General features: G+C 41.4%; 1 protein-coding gene across 1 annotated transcript in view; it reads left to right on the forward strand.

Moving 5' to 3' along the window:
• Positions 1–711: 711 nt before the first annotated feature.
• Positions 712–21741, forward strand: part of EPDR1 (ependymin related 1) — a 28131-nt gene continuing 7101 nt past the window's right edge. Inside the window, exon 1 of the mRNA XM_062497358.1 lies at positions 712–974. Coding sequence (XP_062353342.1) covers positions 712–974 — 263 coding nt within the window. The remainder of the gene's footprint in view (positions 975–21741) is intronic.

A 21741-nucleotide genomic window follows, 5' to 3' on the forward strand; every position in this document is an offset into this window, starting at 1 on the left:
ACGTCTGGGCCCGTTCTTCACTGTGGGGAATGACACTCCCCAGTCTTTGAGGACCCGCTGAGCTAAGAAGATTAACTCAATGCCAGATTGTCCCAGTGACCTAAGAGAGTCCCAGCGTGGCTCAGGGGCACCTGCCACAGGTGTTGCCCTCTGCAGATGCAGCAGAGCTGCAGAGATGGAGCATCTGTCGGGCACGGGCCTTCCCTTCCTTTAGTGGGTGAGGAAAGCACATCCAGACCAGGCAGGAAACTTAGCTGATACACCTGAGAGAGCAGAGGGAGATGAAGGAATGCTTGGTGACACTGCCCGTGGGGAGGCCCTGAAACGGCCCCCTCGGGGGCAACATTAAAGCAGTTTGTCCCAGCAGGTCACTCCTGTTCGCGTATCCCATCCCTCCCCGAGATCACGCAGAGCGCCCAGGGCTTGGAGTTCGAGGTGCCCCTCTGGGCAGCCCTCACGGGAGCAGTGGGCACGGCCAGGGAGCCCGAGACCCTCCTGGCTGCGGGGAGGGAGACGTGGGAGGGCGAGGGTCCCCATCGCCTGTCCCCGCCGTGCTTCGTACCCCGCTAGCATCCCGGCGCTGTGGCAGCAGTCGCCGAGATCATGCGGATTTGGAGGCGGGCCGCCCCCGCCCCCCGGCACAGCCTGCCAGCCCGCCTGCGCGCCGTGTGGAGCGGCCGTGCGCCGAGGGAGCGCTGCGCGGAGGGGAGTATGGCGCGGCCGGTGGCCGAGCGGCAGCTGCTCCTGGGGCCAGGGCCACCGCTGCGGCTGCTCCTGCTGCTGGGCGTCCTCCTGCTGCGCGGTGGAGCGGCGGCGGCGGCCGAGCCGTGCCAGGCGCCGCGGCAGTGGGAAGGGCGCACTGTGTTCTACGAGCATGGCTCGGGCCGCAACACGCGGGCCTCTGTCTCCTACGACGGCCCCAACCAGCGCCTCCGCATCGTGGAGGAGAGGAAGGCGCTTTTCCCCTGCAAGAAGTAGGTGGTGGCGGGGCCGGGCCGGGCGGGGCGGGGCGGGGCGGTGAAGGTCGGCGCAGAGCCCGGAGGCGCCTCCCGGGGGGTGTGGGGTGATGTGACGCCGGGAAGGGGGGGGGGTTCTCCCTCGGGCCCCGCGTTGCCGGCGGCATCTCACCTGCGTGAGTCGGGGGAGTGCGGGGACAGCGGAGGCGAGGCACCAGCGGAGGCTTGTTGGGAGCAGCTGGCGCTAGGAAACCTTTCACTGACATGGCTTGGATCTGTCTTTCCTGTAGATATATGTGTGTATATATCCAGAGATTTAAGGTCAACAGTATCAGCTTTTTACCTTCAGAGATATTTCTCCTCCCCCAGCTCTTTGCTGTGAAAATGGAGTTGGAAGCTAATGCAGAAATGTGAAGTATAATGAGGAGGTTATACTCAAACATGTGAATAATGTTTTGAGGCAAGGGAGAAGGTTCTAGCTCAGTAATTTGCTAACAAGTTTGTGTTACAAGTTCTCTGGGCCTTGGTCCTTGCCAGTGCTTGGTCCTAAGTCAAGGTGTCAGGATGCATCCATTACCTGTGGTACAGTGTATTCATTCCTATTTCACAGCACTGCAGGATCTTTCTGTTCTTCATTTATACAGGATGTATCTGTTAAGACCATAACTAATCCCAAAAAATCCCTGTGTCATTGTGTGTTTCTTGCTTTGCTGAAAAGCAGATGTAGAAAAATACTGATTAGTCTCTTTTTTTCTTCCCCAGCCTGCTAAGCTCAGGTTGGGTGGAAGAACTGATCAGTCTAGAGAGACCTTCCTGGTGAGACATTTCTGGCTACTGAGTGTCAATCACTTTCAGACAACATGTCATGACTGCCAGTGTGGGAGTAGCCGGTCTACACATACCTTGGCCTCTCCCACCTACAAATTTTTCAAATAATAGTGTGTCCATCCTGGGGATGTGCGAGATAAGGTAATGACCAGCCTACAAATACTGTATCATCAAAAGAATTGGTCTCTCCTGTTGAAAGATCAATATTCCTTTTTGCTGTTGTCTTTTTTTTTCTGACAGTCAATTTCATACCATGGCCTGATGCAAGTTTTTTCTAGCTCCTGAGTTGCACTAGACTCATTTCTTCTAGCTTTATTTTATTTGAAAACTTTAAGATTGAGTAATTATTCTACATTTTAGACTCTGGGCCAGAGTTTGCCTTTTGCCAAGATTTTATCTTTTTACATTTTTCATAAATACCTGCTCTGGATGCAGTTTTGTCTGGGTTGGTTAGGCTAGAAAGAGGCAGAGTACAGACAGGTGTGCTTGTTATTTTTTCCTGTATTAGATTTTTGTTGTAGACAATATTTGACCTCAGTGGTCTTTAATGTTTCCAGGTCCATGTTTTTTGCTGTCCAAAATTGGCAGAAAATAATTGGAGAGGGGTTTTGTTATATGTGCAGTAGTATCTGCTCAGGGCATGGCCCAGCTTCCATTTAAGTCAACAGAAAGTCTCCCATTGTTTTCAGTATGTATTGGACTAGGTCTAGAATTGCGATCACAACTTCATTGCACTGTGGACACAGTGAGTTGTAAACTGAAGCCTTCAGAAGATAGAGGCAATGGGATTTATTCTGTCTTTTGAAAAATAACCTCTCCTCCACCCAGTTTTGAAATTTACAAGAAAGGGGTAATTATGCTGAGGCAGTGATTACAAGAAAAATAGTGCTGTTGTGGTCCCTAAGGAAATTTCAGTCTAAATTCTCACATTTTGCTCCTATCAAATGTAACTTATGTGCAGCAGTTGGGGTTGGCTAACAACCACATTTTTCTACAAAACATTTTCTGAAGCTTGAAAAGGTGGACCTTAATCAGACACAGCTTTGTTTGAGTTATTGGCTGAGGTTATTCAGGGACACAAATATATGCCTGTGTGGAAAGGCTTGGAGGCTCATAACTGCAGGAAAACATGAAACTTTTAGGTTTTATTAGGTAGATATATGTTTCAAATTTATGTGTTCTGCTCTGTGGCATTTTCAAATCTACATCAGCCTAGTAAAACACACCTACCTCAACTTCAGAAAAGTCACCCAGTTGCTGCTTTGTTAATATAACTTCTTTGCCCATCAGTTGTTTCTGTATCACCTGAGATGCAGTGACCACATTGGTAAAGACTGTTCATTCCCTGTTGTCCGGCTGCACTGTGTCACCTGCCCTCTGGCCACACACCTTGTTTGCCAGGCAACCAACAGACGCAGCCTATTAGAGAAGTCATAGCTGTGGTTTCAACCAGCTTCTTAGGTGGGTATTTCTCTAGGTTGCACAGTTGGCTCCCCCACTCTGGCTCAGAGTGTAAAATCTACAAGCAGTGATCCTAGGCTGAGATTTTTCAAGGCATACCTATACCAATTAGATTCATTTGTGGGCTTTCTTTTCACTTAGTTTACAGACCCAGCCTTTGCTACGCTCTGCTTCTTTTGTTTTCTCCAGCATGCCTTGCCCTGCTGCTTCTTTCTGCTTCAGGATCAAAGTTTTGGGGATAGGCAAGGTGGGCAGGGACAGTCATAAAGTTTTGTGCAGTGCTTAGCTGCTACTGATAGCAAAACAAAACAAACACTGAGTATATTGAGCTTTTTCTCATTTGGACTAGGTCAATGAAGGACTCAGTACCCTCGTCCGTGTCATCTATAAAAATATTGAACAGGAGTGGCCCCATCACAAATTCCTGGGGGCACCACTAGTGACTGTTCACTAGCTGGATGCAGCACCATTTACCACCACTCTCTGGGCCTGGCCATCCAGCCGGTTCTTAAGCCAGCTAAGAGTGCTCCTGTTCAAGCTGTGAGCTGCCAGTTTTTCCAGGAGTATGCTGTGGGAGGCAGTGTCAAAAGCCTTGCTGAAGTTCAAATATACAACATCCACAGCCCTTCCCACTTCCACCAGGCAGGTCACCTGGTCATAAAAGGATTGGTCAAACATGACCTACCCTTCCTAAACATATGCTGGCTGGGTCTGATACCCTGGCCATCTTGTAAATTCTGCATAATGGCACTTAGTATAAACTGTTCCATAACCTTACCTGGTACTGAGGTCAGGCTAACTGGCCTGTAATTACTAGGATCCTCCTTCCTACCCTTTTTATAAATGGGTGTCACATTGGACAGCTTCCAGTCATCTGGAACCTCACCAGTGAGCCAGGACTGTTGGTAAATGATGGAGAGTGGCTTCACAAACCCATCTGCCAGCTCCCTCATCACCTTGGGATGCATCCCATCTGGTCCCATAGATTCATGACTATCCAAGCATTTCAACAGTTCTCTGACTGCCTCCTCTTCAATAACAAGGGGATCATTCTGCTCCCTGACACTATCTGCCAGTCCAGGAGGACAGTTATCCTTAGGACAAACTTCTTCCCACTAAAAACTGAGGCAGAGAAGGCATTAAGCACCATTCCCTTCTCCTCATCCACAGTTACTAAGTTCCCTCCCTCATCCAATAGAGAACAAAGGTTGGTCTTATTCTTCCTTTTACCATTAGTATATTTGCAGAAACATTTTTTATTATCCTTTACAGAAGTCACCATTTTAAGTTCATACTGAGCTTTGGCCTCCCTATTTTTTTTCCTACATGCCCTAGCAGCCCCCTTAAATACTTCCTGAGATACCTGACCCTCCTTCCAAAGATGATACAACCTGTTTTTATTCCCAAGTTCCTCCAAAATCTCGTTGCCCATCCAGGCTAGATGTTTGCTTCAACGACTCATTTTTTGGCACACAGGGACAGCCTGCTCCTGTGCCCTCAAGACCTCTGTTTTGAAGCACATCCACCTTTCCTGAACTCATTTGTTTTTAAGGGCTGCTTCCCAAGGAACTCTTTGAATATGTCTCCTAAACAGGCCAAGGTCTGCCATCCAGAAATCCAGTGTAAAAGTCTTATTGATGTTCCTGCTGATATCACCAAATATTGAGAATTCTATAATTTCATGATCACTGTGCCCCAAGCGGCCTCCAACCACCACATCTCCCACCAGCCCATCTCTATTTACAAACAACAGATCTAACATAATCTCTCCCCTGGTGGGCTCACTCACCAGCTGTGACAAAAAGTTATATTTGACATACTCTAAAAACTTCCTAGACTGCCTTTTTTCTGCTGTATTAAGTTCTCAGAGATGTCTGGCAGGTTAAAGTCACCTACAAGAACAAGGGCTGATGATCCTGAAACATTGTCTAGCTGCTTAAAGAATAAGCTGTCCACCTTCCTAGTTGGGTGGACGATAACAGACTCCCAGTAGGATGTCATCCTTGTTAGTCTTACCCTTAATTCTTACCCATAGGCATTTGACTCTGTAGGCTAAGTATTGAGCTACCCTGAGCAACTGCAGCTTTGTTTCCCAGACTTGTTTTTGGGAGTGGTTTCTGCAGTTTAACGTTTTGGGGAATGAAAGACTGTCACGGGTAAAATTTTCAGAATTGGCCAAGTTGCCAGGAACCCAAGTCCCATTTTTTAAGATTATATAGAGTGTGCAGACTTGTGAGACCTTTAATTTGCAGTGAAACAGAAATGAATTTTCAGCAGTTTCTTTAAATGTAACCTGAGATATTGAGACCTAAGATTTTTTATAAGCTGCTGTGTATGTAACTCACTTCTGAGAACAAGAACTGAGGGAAGGTACTTAGACCTGCATTTACTTTCCTCCTATAGGTGTCAAGTTCTTCAAGTGTCTGCTGCTGCTCATGACTGTGAGTTTGGAAAGATCTCTTTGGAAAGCTGCTGTTCTGGATGCACACTGACAGTCAAATGCCAGGCAATAGCCTGAAACAAGCCTCATTTGTGCTAGTGAGAGTTGTGTGATGGGATGTGGAGTGTTGGGTGTACAAGCCTCAACCCCTGCACTTCCATCGTAGGCCTATTTACAAGTCAGTTTAATGAGTCCCTTGGTGATGCTCCCTGCCAAGGCAGCTGGTTCCTTGGAGAAGAGCACTGTACAAGGAGGAACTGTAGTCCGTGATGGCTGCATGGAGAAGCATCTCATCTCACTCCAACTGTTCATTTTGTTTGTTTCTCCCCACAGGCAGCAGCAATCATTCTCTTTTCCAAGTTACTGATCTTGTTGGAAGTCAGCCAGGCTATACAGTTCAGGAAGACATTGGAGTTAATTGCTTTTGTTGTTATAGATGGACAGGTTGGGAAGAGATTAAAACAGTGCTTGGAGGAGGCAGTTGAAATTCTTCAGCAATCAAACTGCAGCAGTAACAAACAAGTGGACTGTTAGAGGAAATTGGAAACTGTTAGCCTAGCAAAGCTTTTTCTGTCTTGTGTGCAATGCTTCCTTGAACAACAGCATCTTTGTTAGTTGTGAAAAAAACCTGGAAAGAAACACCTGAGTATGAGTAAGCATATCCATTGCTTTGAGATGGCTGTTCTGTTTAGTGTAGTGTTCTTGAAACTATTGTTTATGCTAAGTGCTCTGGAGTAATTTCATACAATACCAAAACACAGCACACATCCAAACTGAACAAAATAAACTGGCCCTTAAATTCAAAATAGCAGGATCCACAAAACCCTTTGAAGCTAGAGGAAAAAAATGTAGGTAAAGTGTCCAGTGACCCTAAATTGATAATTTGCTAGAGTGCTGATTGGTGTACGTAAAAACCACTGTCAGACGCTCGCTTGGGTCATTACTGCCACGTGAGTTACAGATACTGTGTACTGGATGTTCTTAAAAAACAGAGGCTCTCATTAAGAAGTTTAGTTTTTAAAAGACGTTAAATGGTAGTCACTAACACCATGTTGTACTTGATGTTGGATGTTGGCTTAAGCCTTTTATCCATCTTAACCCTTTAAATCTAGGGAATTTCTTTTTTCCCTTTTATCATCTCTTGTTTGTCTGTTTGAACTTTTTGAAATAATGTGTTTTTGCATTGAAACTTATGACTCATTTTGTACTGTTGGACATTATGGCAAAAACTGAAGGCAAAACCAGGACTGCACTGAAAGTATAATATGCCTATATCTCTATAACTTGGACCAATGTTTTCAAAAGATAAATCACTGTAAATTTTATTTACTTTATTTGCGTGGGGGTTTTTTTTGTTTTGTTTTAATTTGGTTTTTGTTTTGGGTTTTTTTTGGTAGAGATTTAATGTGGACATGAATAGAAAGAGATTCAGTGTTCTGTGGTCACAGACAGCTGATGATGACATTGACTGCACAGCTAAACAAACACAATGAAAGATATCTTTATATTCATGACCTTAACTTGGGCTCCATTCGGCTTGAGGCCTGACGCAATTTGAATATTACAACTGACAACATCACACCTGTTCTCACAGGACCAAAGGCCATTCATATGAAGAAGTATCTCCTCTGAAGGTTAAACCAGAATTTTCTAAAAAAAAAGTTTTCTAGATAGAGACCTGATATTTACTGCATATCAACAGGCTTGTCCATTTATGAGCTGCATGGGACAGGTTTTCAACTGGATGAGATTTTCCCAGACAAGTGAAGTCAGTGAAATGGTACCTTATTATGCCTTTTTGGTATGACACGTCATTAGTTGATTCAAAATTGAAAACTGTGGTTCAGGTATCCTTCTAATCCTCTCAATTTTGCTATAAACTAACTGGTGGTTTGCCTTGACATGGCATAATAAGTAGTGAGCTATCCAGACTTGAGGCCATCCAGCTGTGAATCTGTGTAGCTGCAGCACCAACAATCCAACTCTCGAATCTCATCTTGATCAGCCTCATCCCTGTCTTTAAATGACTTTCATTTTGGCCTTACCTGTAGATTTGCAAGGAATCACATGCTCAGAAACTAGATGAGTTCTCTTTCCTGAAGTATTCTTACCTGTTGCTCTTTTTTACTCAAAGGGGAAATTATTTACTCCTCCAGAGTGTTTTCAAGGCGTGGTATAGTGTCTGGGGAGGGGATGATGTCTGGGTAAAATAGGGCCATTTTGTGCAATATTTTTGCTCTTCTGAAATAAGGAGCATTATATCTGGCATGGTATTGCATAATGTGAAGGTACCAGTGGCCCGTGAAACTTCTCCTTACCTCTACCAAGCAGTCCTGTTTCTTTCACTTGTTTTTGTTTTCTGCCTCACTTTCATGGCCGCAAGGGAGATGTATGTATGTTGACTAGAGATCTGAGATTGCACAGAGAAATTTTGTGTTGTCCCGAGGCTCCGGAGTATGCTTCTTTGTCTGTATCATGGTCACTCTCCTATACCTGCGAGTCATGGGCCAAGGACCGGATATTCTGCCAAGAATTTGATCCCATGTGTGAAAGCATGGATGGTTCAACATGTGAGAGAGTCTTTGTTTTAAGTAGTGTATTAGTTTCCTGATCTAGTACCTCTTACACTTTAACACCCAGGAGTAAATTAGGAGTTTCCAACAGCAGCCTAAATGTCCTTGTCCAAAAGCTAATTTATAACAGGTGGGAGTTAGAAAGAAGGAATAATTTGTTTTCATGAGAACTCAAGCTTTTCTTTTTTTTTAATCTTTCATTAATAATGATTCCTTGCTAACATTTGAGAATCAGTTTAGTCATTGTTTTGAGGGTTAGGTGCAGGTGTTTGGCTTTGTGTCCCACTTGATTATTAAAAGATGCATCCCATGTATCACAAAAAGTCAAAAAGGTAAGGTAACTTCTGCAATTCTTGTTTTTGCTCTGAGAATTTAATTAACATTCCTGCAGTCAATAGGGTTGTTCCCATAATTTAGCAGTGACCATATTTATGCTTTTACAGATTTTTGTTTATGTGTTTTCATTATTTTAAAAATTTCTGTCATCAGAACTTTAATTTGGCAGGCGTTTTCTTCCTACACAGTGCTCCCGCTGTAGTTACTAGAATTTTTCAGTCTTTGGCTACTAAGAGTTCATATGTCTGGGGAGCTACTTAACTATTCATTCCATGAAAGCTTATTTTCTCCCTTTCAATCCTTGTGAAATTTAACCTTCTATTCTGGCATCATCCAGACTATGTTTTGTGGGCTAAGTTAATCCCACAGGGAACTTCAATCCAGCCTTCTGCTTTTCCCCACTGAGTATCTCCTTGTTGGTTTAATGATTGTATGAAATTTGGATCCCTCTGAGTTGCTGGGCTTTGGTACATGTGGGAGGAACAGAAGAAACTGGATGCATAGGTTGGAACTTGCCTCAGTCAATCAACCCTATGGCTGAAGGTCAGTGGTATACACTGCCATATTGAAGGAATGATTGAAAATTCATGGTAATATGTGTACAGATGCCACACTGCATATGTATATCTTATTTCTTCTGCATATGAAAGTGAGCAATCTCAGGATATTTTTAATTTCTTTCTGACAGAAATAATCTGTAAGATTCCGGCAGTGAAAATATTTAGATTATCAGCTATCGTTGAGAAATACGAAATTATGTTGATTCTGTACCTCTGGCTGCATTTTTTCTTTTTGTTTGTTTGTTTGTTTGTTTTTGTAACTAAAAAAAGAATGTGTTTCAAAGTTAATAGAAATACATGTAGGACTGCATAACTGTCTAATTCAACCCTTGTCCTCAAAGAGTGATCTAACAGCTACAGGTATAAGAGCACATAAGATTTATAGAGTTCTAAAAGAATAGTGAAAATCTCGATTGCTGCCTTCTTTTGGATATTAGAAGACTGAAACTTTCTTTTATCTACCTTAACTTTCTTTGTTCTGGCTTCTCCCTAAATTATAAACAAAAGCAATCTCTTAATTGCAGTTCAAATTATTTTTTAATATGAAGCATCTACAAAGTGGCTTATCCTTAAGTTCATTAAACTCATTTGCCCTTCTCAAATGGAAAGTGATATTGTCTACTTACTAGTTATCCTATTTCCTATATGTATTATTTTTCCTGAGGACAGTTCATAATGGAAAGTGATAATGTGATAGACAGCAAACAATGTGGAAGACCAATATTACCACATGTATTGCAACATCTCTTATTAAGGTTACTTACTTCTTTACTTAATTTAAAAAATAACATTGTAATAATACCCTGCATATTTACTTTTTTGGTCAGTTGAATAGTTCACAAGTAAATCATGCCAAAAGCAGCTTCACTGACCCTTAATGATTGACTTCTAGTGCATTAATGTGCCCTTCAGAATCTGTTCCTTTTTAGCCCTTGCCAAATATTATTTCATACTTTAGAGTGTATGTTCAAAACACACAGACAACTGCTTTAGCAGAAAAAGTTTTGTGATGTCTGTAACTAATTTTTCAGTTTGTTTGGAACAAACCATTTTCTAATGCACATTTTCTTAAGGCTTTAATGGAGTAAGATGAAAAGGTCCCCAGAAGAGTGCCACATAATTTAGTCCTTCTTATCAGCAAGATAAAGAACAAAAAACCTCTGTCTTCATTCTACTCTGTTCTTATTTGGAGCTTGGTACCAACTGCAGTAGAAAAAAAGAAAAAAAATGGTATAAGATAGCAAGGAAGATAAAATAAACCACTTTCTGACTGAAGACTTTCTGCTGGAGTTTTGGTTTCTGATGTTACCCATCTCTTACTCTTGTCAGTTCTGGTACTTTCACACTTAGCAAGCTTTAATTTGCTGTCCTGTCAGTTCCTTGTGGGAATTCACAGTTGCTACTTCATCTGAAAATCAGATGGCTCAATAAACATGAGGGCTTCTAAAAATGTGTAGTGCTTTGCCATTTATTTTTGTGAAACCCTACACAGGAAAGCAGGTGTGAGACTTGTATACCTGCAAAACAGCTGGAAATTTCTCCTTCTGTAGTCTGTCTGCATGGAAACCTACTGTTTGTATGGGTACCTGTCATTTCAGAAATTAATGTTTCTGAGGGGGAATGGCCAGATTTTCCCCAGAGTTTTCCAAGGGCAGTTTTGTGCGTGGCAGTGCTAAAGGTTTTTAAACACTCATATGGAGCCCAGAGTCCACCCAGTGAACACAATGAAGAAAAACTTCATTTTTCATTCTTTCTATATTTCCTAATACTATTTGCAACTGTGGTTTTATCATATTCAGACACTTCTCTTGCCAGGAAACTTAGGATTCTTCTGTACTTTAGGCAGTCAGCACTGGAAAGTTTACTCATGCTGTACAGTTCCGGTGTTTCTCAGAGGATGCTTATTTGTAGAACAGAATTCTGTACAGATTGAGGAATTATTACTAGAACTATTTTCCAAATTAACGTATCACTATTCAATTACATCCAGATTTGTTAACTTACATCTTCTGTACAAGAAATTAATTTATTTTTCTTATCTGGGGGAGTACCTGGGGACTTTGAGCAACACAGTCTAGTGAAAGATGTCCTTGCCCATGGCAGGGGGTTGAAACTAGGTGATCTTTAAGGTCTCCTCCAACCCAAAGCATTCTGTGATTATTTGGACACTTCCTTGTATCATTTTAAGTACCTGTGCCCAAAACCACACAGGATTTGCACAGAGGAAGGCACAAATTTGGATAAGGTGCTTGATAAAGTGTGAAGGTGATGTATTTCCTGTACTTCTTTTATCAATGAAAAAAAAAATTAGGGAGAGTAAAAGGAGACAAGGGTATGAGTAGAGACACCCTATTGCATTAAATTTATCTTGTTACTATTGAAGAGGGAAAATGTAAGAAGCCATGTAATTGCTTCAATAGAGCAGAAGATAAAAAATTGCTCATTTTTTAAACTTCATGTCTCCCTATCTCTAAACCAAATGTAAGCATGAAGACGTTGATTATCAATACATTTATGTGTATTCTTTGTTCAGTGACATACTTACATACATTTTTGTTAGTTTCACTGAGTGTGAGAGTAGGTGACTTCACAAGATACATACTTCATAGCCAGGTTATTGTAAGTTTCTAAATTCCTAATGTAAGTAATCTAGTCCTCTGAGGAAGAAAACGGTCACTAGAGATGTCCAGGGTACCCAGTCTCTCGCATAAGTTGTGCTAGCATAGTCAAGCTAAGTCAAAGTGATGTACAGTCAGATGATAGTTGAGCACTGCCTCAAAAATGTAGGTACCACAAGTGCTTATCTGGTAGACAGATACATAGTGGGTCAAGTGGGACCTTCTGTCTTGTGTTTTGGAAGTCTAACACGTCTGAAACACAATTTGGTCTTTGGATTTCCTTCCTCTGAAAGAATGCAAAAAATCAGGCTTACAAGCCTGATTCATGCCCCCAAATATGTGAATGCAGTTTCAGGCTGTAAAACTCTATAGATTATTTTTGTAGATAATTTTTGTATTTTTTAATGTCCCTTAAAATATTATAAAAACTGAGAGAACTTCTCATCATTACAATATGTGTATGATGGTTACCAGTATCTTAGTACAGTGTATGAACGGGCATCAAATATAAGGAATGAAGTCAGCTCAAATCACTAGACTAAACTGTTTGTACTGAAGTAGCACATGTAGAACTTAAATTCTGTGAGACCTGGTCATAGCAGCCTCCAGGTACAATGCCCTTGAGATATACCTGCAGGGCCGAGCACTGGGGCAAGCAGTATCAACATGAGGCTTGGTTGGTGCTGAAGGGTTTTTCCATCCTCTCTACCCCTGGTTGCTTCAGTAGCACCTCCGGCCCTCAGAAACCCCTTTCCTGTTCCGTGGATGAGTCCAACTACATGGTTAATGCAATTCAGAGTACTACAAACAATACAGCAAACCAGAAAATAAATGGATAAATGAAAATGCTCCAAAGATTTCTCATAAGCAAATTAATTTTTTGAGTTTCCATACTCTCAGAGTTGTAGGATTTTTGTCCAGTTAGCTGTAGCAGGAGACTACATAAAAAAACCTTCCCAAAGGAGAGTTTTTATGGCAAAAACAATGCCCAGAACACTGTAAGGGAGAAGAAAAAGAAATATCACAAAACATAGAATATGCAAAAGTTGGCGAAAACGTGTGGAAATATATATTTGTGTAGTTGAGATTGTATAAAATGTTATATTTGCCTTTCAACATCTCCTTAAGTTGCCCATTTGAGATAAGTTGATAGCCATTATAGGTTTTAAACTTTTTTCAGCTTATTTTTTCTTCTATATGGAACACCTGATGTAGCATCTGTAAAAATCAATGAAACTTTTCTGGCTTTGGGTCAGGTTAATGTATAATTTTGGAGAAGGGGTTATAGAGACATATTTTTCTCTAATTGCATAGCCAATGGATGGAAATTGCAAACAGCAGCAGTTAAATGAGGATTTGCTCTTATGATGTGAAAGGAACAATTGTCTCTTGACAGTTGGAAACATGAGAGAGAAAATCGATGGGCAGAAAGTGATTTCTGCTCATATGCTTCTCTAGGGAGAGAATTCAGGAGTTTATTATATTTGTCTTTGAATACACACGAAGTGTCTAGTGAAATTAGGCACATCAATTTTGAAATTACTCTTCTGACACACTGAATTCTAGAAAACACTGAATGCTGTCCCTATGAAAATTTGCCCCTTTTAAGTACCTTCATGTTGAATGCCCAAAATAGGAGGCTGTTAAAAATCACTGGTGAGTTTTGAAAATTTTGCCCATTAAGTATATAAAATAATGCAGTTAGAACAGAAAAAAAACCCTGTAATATGCAAATATGAGACTGTGTAATTTTAAAATAAAGTAATTTTCTCTTTTTAAAACAAGAGTTATGTTCATGTCTGTTATGATTATAGGAATGGTAAAGGAAAAGTCTTTCAGTGTGCACAAAAGTTCTAAATTCATATGATTAGGCAAAGCTTAAAGAAAACAATGGCTCCCTATGAGTGTATGTAGGACACTGGGCTCCATGTCAGGAAAACACCCCAAAATTAGGTAAGCATACCACTGTGCTAAAGACTTCTGTTTGTATTTGGGTCAGATGCTAAATGGTAAAGCTATTTTTGTCATGTTTTAAGCATCATGGGTAGTCTAAACACATTCAGTAGGTCTAGTGACCTTTTCTTGAGTAGTGGAAAACTTTCAGCTGTGCCAGCTGTAGTATATTTATACCAATATTATTTACACGTCTTGCCCTCTGCTGCTTGCCTCTTAGAACTGTCCTTGAATGAAAAATAAACGTGTCAGGGGTTTAATACAATTGAAATAGCTATACACATTCTTAAATATAGAAATGTGTGCCTAACCATGCTTCATTTAGCTGATTGCAGTGTCTTCAGCATCTGTTGTTTCTGTGATTGGATTAACAGATAACCTGTGAAATAATTCAATATCAAACACACTGATGTGTGCCCAATAACTTGAAGATAAAGGTTTTGAAATTAATTTTCATCTACTAATTATTTAGGTACTTTAAGCCCAGCTGATGTTAAGGACATGCCAGTTTCTTGTGTTGCATCATGGTTATTGCTTACAGAGGATTCCTACAAGTGGTAGGCATATGGTGGCTGCTGAAAGCCACTCCTCACCCCCCAAAGGTGGAAAAGTTGTTGTCATAACTAAAATCACAATAACTTAGTAGAGGACCAAAGAAAAACAGTTCTGTGAAGAGCAACTTTAACAGATAATTCAACCTTTTAATTATTCCCTGTGAATGCTGAATATGTTTAATTTGACTCCTATCTCACCAGTCCTCATTTTAGACAGTATTTGTCTTTAATTCATTCAGGCACTAAAAACAGTGTGATTCTGTAATTAGAGTTAATTGTGCAGACAAACAGAGCTGAAGGTCATCAGTGTGCAGGAGATGGCACCATCTCTCAAATTCCCATGTGAAATTGAGATGGAACCCTCTGCTGAGACTCCTCAGAGAGTGCCACTATTGTGTTTGGGAGGTCTCATGAAGTAATCTCCAAAGGTTGTTCTCTAGGAAGGTAGCAGTGTCAAGAATCCAGGTCCTGTAGTATCAGGATTTACTGATTGAGCTAGTCTGTTACAAAAGAAAGACCAGCAGCCACCAATATTCTCCAGTCGCTTAAGTGTAAGGCTGGGAAGGTCTCCCAGGTTGCCATATAACCTGTTCCTCCATCCTGGAGATGACAAGTTTTACATGGTTTGTCCCTGATTCTGATTTTCTTACCAGTTCTTGTAAAAGCTAGACTGTAAGAAGACACAGATACTTTTGGAGTATCTTCTAAGTAAGCCCTCCTTGCTTCAGGTGATGTGGAGAAAAGTTTGTATACATTTTTAGCTTTTGATACACTGACCATCTTACCATCATACCTCAGTCTTGCTGCTGTAGACTAAACATGCTAAGTTTCTTCATAGGTCCTGTTTCTGAAACATCCCACTGTTCTTGCTGTTCTCTGGACTATATCCTATCTGTTTATCTGTTCCTTCAAGTGAGGCATCTAAAACCAGGAGCAACATCAGTGTTCTGGTCTCATTAGGACTAAGCAGAGCAGAATAAATAGAATAAATAACCTCCCTAATGGACTCAGAACTGTAAATTTCCCTTTCTAAATCATTACTGTGCACTACACCACTTCTCAGTGGATATGTGTTCAAAATGGCATTTTTTACAACCATGTAGCAATTAACATCTTCCCTAATTAATTGTATGTTTTCTTTCACATAGACATTCCCTTCTTTTCCTAATTCTTCTGTTTTGTACACTTTCAGTCAGTTCCACCTGGAATTTTAACACACTGACACACTGTATTTGAATCCAGTCATTAATTTATGCACTCACCTAACAATATTTCTTTGGATTGATAGCTGCTGAAGGAAGAAGAAAAAGATCTGCACAAAGCCTTCTGGTTGAAATGTTATTTTTACATTGGAGGTGGGGAGGAAGAATAGTTCAGTGCCATGATTTCAGGTTGCATGTATTTCCAGTGAAGTGAATTTCCATCTTTCACAAAGTTTGTTTAACAATAACCTATAAGATCTTTGGATGGAGGTTGAAAAGTTGAAGAGTACTTAGCTGTCAAACTGTTGCATCTGTTTATCTGGCCTGACTTCCAAACTCCCTTGAAAACAGAGTATTTTTCTTTTTTATATTGGATAGATATCAGAAAGACCCAAGTCATCCGTCTTCAGGAAATCATTGCAGATGGAAGGTGTAAAACATTACATCTTGGGACAGCAATCTGGTACAAGGACATATCCTCACAATTTTTTCCAGGGAGTATTCCATCATGAAAGAAAAGTTTGCTCTATCAGAATAGGCACCTCCTCCTCATCTGTTCCAAAGGGCAATCTCTTCCTCAGACTGCTTCATGATTACTTTTTCTGCAGGAATGCATACTGAAAAGCAACTAACTAGCCAAGTATATGCATGACAGAATTTACAATCTTGATGAAGATCATTACAGGGCTCCTGAAATGCATGTCATCCCTGTTCATGGTATATGAAGATCCTTCTCTGATCATAAACAGAAATTAAGATGTGTAAGAAGCAGAAGTACCCAGTTCTAGTTTAAAAAAAAAAGAAAATCTTTTTATTCTTTTATTCTAAAGTATGTGTCTGGAAAAGGGAGAGTATTTCAATGCAGTTATTTGTAATTAAGAAACCTCATTCTACTATGCCTTTTGGGTGTGTAAAATAGATACTTTCATGGGGGCAGAGATAACATCCAGTTTAATATCCTGTTTCAGACCCTGGTTAAGAGAAAGGTGTGAAAATTCCAGATAAATCTGACAATTAGAATAATTAAATTATTTTTGTTGCAAATGACTTTTAGGATCATTGAGTCCAAGAGTTAAGTTAACAACAAGGGCCACCACTAAACCATGTCCCTAAGCATGACATCTTCATGTCTTTTAAATGCCTCCTGGGATCGTGACTCAACCACCCAGCTAAGTCTGTTACAATGCTTGAAGAAATTTTTCCAGATATTTAATCTAAACTCCCCTGGCACATCTGCAGGCCATTTTGTCTTATCATTTGTTCCTTGAGAGAAGAGACTGGCACCCACCTGACTACAATCTCGTTTCAGGAAGTTATAGAGAGCAACGAGGTCTCCTCTGAGCCTCCTTTTCTCCAGGCTAAACACACCCATCTCCCTTAGCCACCCCTTATCAGCCTTGTGCTCCAGACCCTTCACCAGCTCCACTTCCCTTTTCTGAACATGCTCCAGCACCTTAATCTCCTTCTTGTAGTGAGGGACCCAGAGCTGAACACTTTTTAAAATGCAGCCTCACCAGGGCTGGTTACAAGGGGGAGAATCACTGCGCTGGTCACATTTGTTGATACAAGCTAGGATGCCTTTGGACTTCTTGGCCACTTGGGCACATTCCTGGCTTATGTTCGGCTGGCTAACAACCAACAACCTCTGATCCTTTTCCACTGGGCAGCTTTCCAGTCATTCTTCCCCTGGCCTGAAATGCTCCTTACGGCTGTTGTCATCCAAGGGCAGGACCCAGTTCTTGCACTTGTTGACCTCATCCCATTAGCCTCAGCCCGTTCATCCAGCCTGTCCAGATCCCTCTGTAGAGTGATTGTACTCTGCAGCAGATCACCAACATTGCTGCCCAACTTGGTGTCATTTGCAGATTTATTAAGAGCGCACTTGATCCCGTCATCCAGCTCATGTATAAAGATACTGAACAGGACTAGCCCCAGTACTGAGCCCTTGGGAACACCACTCATGACTGCCCACCTGCTGGATTTAACTCCATTCACCACCACTCTTTGGTCCCGGCTTTTCAGACAGTGTTTAACCCAGTGAACAGTGCACCATATGAACTACAGGCAGCCATTTCCTTCAGGATAATGGTGCCAAAGACTTCACTAAAATCCAGGAATGCATCAACATCCTTTCCCTCATCTACTGAGCGGGTCACCTTGTCATGGGAGATTGGGTTGGCCAAGCAGGATCTGCCTTTCATAAACCCCTGTGGGTTAGACCCAATTGTGCACATGCTGCATAATGCTACTCAAGGTGTGATGTGCTCTGTGACCTTTCACATCACTGACATGAGACTGACTACAGGGAACTGTAGTTCCCTGTATCCTCTTCCTTGCCCTTCTTGCAGATGAACATCACATTTGCTAACTTCCAGTCAGCTGTGACCTCCTGAGTGAGCCAGAACTGCTGGGAAGTGATGGAAAGTGTCTCGGTGAGCAGTTCCGTGCACTCCCTCAATACTCTTGGGTGATCGCATCCAGCCCCATGGACTTCTGTGTGTCATGCACAAATATGACAAGTGGTGTGCCAAATGGTCACTAACCATTTCCCCTTGGATTATGGGGGCTTCATTCCACTTCCTGTCTTTGTCTTCCAGCTCAGGGTGTTTTGGTACCCAGAGATCAACTGGTCTTACCACTAAAGACTGAGGCAAAGAAGGCATTAGGTACTTTGGCCTGTTCCTTATCCTGAATAGGCCAAAATCTGCCCTCCAGAAGTCAAAGGTGTTCTGCTGACATCTCTGTCCTTACTTCTCTGGTAATTTAAAACTCTGTCATTTTGTGATCACTGTGCCCAACATGGCCTCCAGCTGTCACATCACCGAAGAGCTTGTCACTGTTCATGAACAACATGTCCAGAGGAATACCTTCCCTTAACTGGCTTCCTCACCAGCTGTGCCAGGAAGTTATCTTCCACACATTCCAGTCACCTCCTAGACTGCTTCCTCTCTGCTGTGTTATATTTCCAGCAGACGTCTGGTAAGTTGAAGTCCCCAATGAGAACAAGAGCAAGTGATTGTGAGTCTTCTCCCAGCTGCTTGTAGAATATTTCATCTGCCTCTTCATCCTGGTTGAGTGGTCTGTAACATGACATCTGCCTTGCTGGTCTTCTTACCCATGAACACTCAATCCTGTTGTCACCGTTACTAAGCTCCAGACAAACGAAACACATCCTAACATACAGGGCTACTCCACCACCTCTGCTTCCTTTCCTATATCTTATCTTCTGAGGCATTTGCAGTCATCCTTTACAACATTCTAGCTGTGCAAGACATCCTGCCAGCTTTCAAACTATATAATGCAGAATAGCTTCCAGTTTCTCCTGTTCCAGCTGCCTCTGCTGTGTGCATCCTTGTAGATGTGCTTCAGTTGCACTGTTGGTCCTGTCACCTGTTTTATGAGGGGAAAAAGTTTTATGTGACTGTTCTCAAGCAATTCTATGCTTTCTAACGTGTCTATAACCCCTGTGTCTTTGCTATTGTGTAGATCTCCATACTCTCCACTGAGAGGTCAGACCAAAGGACCTTGTAGCACACCATTCCTCAAGCACTGGTGTGCCATCCCCAGGCTTATCTCTTATCAGGCTTAGCCTGGTTTTATCTCTTTCCTATTTCAAATCTAGTTCAAAGGTCTTTGCAATCCCTGATACTCCTCAGCCTACTCGCCTGCTCCCACAGCTCTGTCACTAAGCAGAGGTGTTCCTGTACCTGGCCTCAGCTCTCTTAGGGATGCTCACTGCCACTGTCCAAGGAGGGCACACTCTGCAGGTCCACTAGAGGCTCTGTCTGGGCAGCTGCACCAGTTACAGCAGCTGCAGAGCTTAGGGAGGCTGTGCCTTTCTGCTGGGTGGATCCCATTGCTCCCTGGTGAGCCTGGCAGAGGTTCGGCACCCTTGTGCAGGAAGAGCCGCCCCCACACCCTGTTGGCCTGCCCTGGCCTCTACTGCTCCCTGTGGGCTCCATTTATACATGCTAGAGGGGCTTGGCCACCATTGCTCCTGGCACTGACCAGGTACCAGCCGTCCTGGTACCAGCTGCAGGCTCCTGGCTGGTCTCTGGAAGTAAAATTAAAAACAGGAACACAGGTATGTCTTTTATGGTTATGTTTTTTTTTCCTTGTTGAGATGCTCTCAGTCATTGTAACCATGTTTTTTTGGCTCCCTCTACATGTTAAATTTCTGTTTCCTGTTTCTTAGATCTTTGCAATCTCAAAGTGCCCTAAAATAATTGCATCCAAAGAGCGTTTCCATGTGTCAGTTTTGAGCATTGACTCTTCCAATTGAGTTGCTTACTGCCCTTCTATATATAGCACAAAGGAGGGTGAGAAATGTAATACATAAATTATAGTGCACCTCTGTCATTTTCCTCTTTATTTTATTTTTTCTAAGGTCTTTTGTATATACTGAGAGGTGAATCCTAGCCTTCCGCACTCTTTTTGGTCTCCTCTAAGCCCTGCTGAGAATTTCCAGTGACCCTTATTATTATTAATGTACTCATTGAACTGTCATTGTACTAGACTTTTTTACAAATCAGTAACAGGAAAATAATCTCTGACCTCAAGTATATTTTGATATCATGTGGTTCTGCTAGTATAGACCATATTCTCTAGGAGATTATTCCATTGATTAATTTGAAAGCATTATGGTATACTGGCCATATCTTCCTTTCCTTTAATTTTGAGCTGTGTTGTTTATTGAGGGCTCCAGTTACAAATATATTGTTACATATGGAAACACACAGATGCTCTCTATTAAGGGCAGTGCATCTTTTAGGGTCTTGCAAAACACAACTCCCTTAAACAAAATGCTTCATTGCTTTTCTGAATTTCAACTTCAATTGCAATGCATTTTTCCTCAGGGGTGTGACTTGGTGGATTATTAAGAAGTGTCAAATAGCCAAAAAGGGACATCAAGAGAAACAGGCTTCTTGCTGAAGAGCTGATTTTCCCTTAGTGTTTGCCAAAATAACTAATAGATTAGATTTATGGGAAACCAATTAAAATAATAAGAAATTAATCATTTTGAATTGAGTTTCCTTATTAAAGTCATAAAAGTATGTCATCCTTTAGCTGGTGTAGCTTTGACTTTGCAGCTTTTGATTCCTGTATTTAAGGTTTTCTTTCTATACTAACTGCATAATTAACAGGACTTACTATTGACTAATTCTCTCTGCTTCAGAAACTGGTGGTGTGGTCAAAGTTCATCATATACCTTGTTAATTGGATACCTGATACAGGCGGCCTGATCTTGAAAATTAAGAAATAAAAAGAAAGCCTTTACAATCTGTGAGTGATTTAAGTCAGACTAAAAATACTTCTTTTATACAATATCACTTTACATTTACTGTTGCATGTATTTGCACAGTCCTGTATTTGTGCAATATGCCATAGTCCTGCATCACTGCCAAACATGAGATCAAATATGGTAAATTACTGTTGTTGTTGAGGTCTGATATACCAGAAGAAAAACACAGGTCTGAAATTACCAAAAACTTCATGGGTAAGAGGAAAGGAGTTCCCAGAAATATACTAAAAAACAAATTCTTCTCCCTTTTTAAATGAGCGTGCCAGATCCTTACAAAAGCAGATGAATGTTCTTGACCTGATGAGTGTTTATTAACTGTCTGCATGTGTGCTTGGCAGCTTTGCTCCCTTGAACTATTGATCTGAGGACCAGAGAAGATGGGGTTACACTTCTAGTAAAGGTTCCCATTCTTCCAGTCCATCTTCAGTAAAACATGTGTAAAAGAGTGGTATCATTGTAGGGTATTTTATCCCACAATGATACAAGAGGATACAAGATACCACAGTAATTAAATATACGGAGGTACCTATCCATGCACATTAGAACAGAAAATTTGTTTGGGATATTTGTAGGGAAATTCCTTCTAGTAAGATGTGGGGTTAGCTTCTTTCAAAATGTTTAAAAATGTATTTTTACAAAGAGAACTGGCAAAGTATTAAGTAGTGCCACAAAGGCAGACAGATGCTTCAAGCGTTAATTTAATCACAAAAGAGAAAGTAAAGTTAGCCTGGAAATAATTTCCGTGACCTCAGTTTGAGATATTGAATAGCAAATACTGTTTCCTGCTGAGTAATACAGTATCTCTGATACAAATAATACATAAAATTTTGCTTCTGTTTTTCACTAGCTTTATGCTACTAGGTAATGTAAGTCCTGGCTAACATGAGTGAGAGTTTTAAGGTTACAATAGCTACAGCTGGGAAATCTGAATCAACAGGTTAAAGCCCTAGGTTCAAGA

This window comes from Cinclus cinclus, chromosome 1 (genome assembly GCF_963662255.1).
Source record: "Cinclus cinclus chromosome 1, bCinCin1.1, whole genome shotgun sequence".
NCBI lineage: Eukaryota > Metazoa > Chordata > Aves > Passeriformes > Cinclidae > Cinclus > Cinclus cinclus.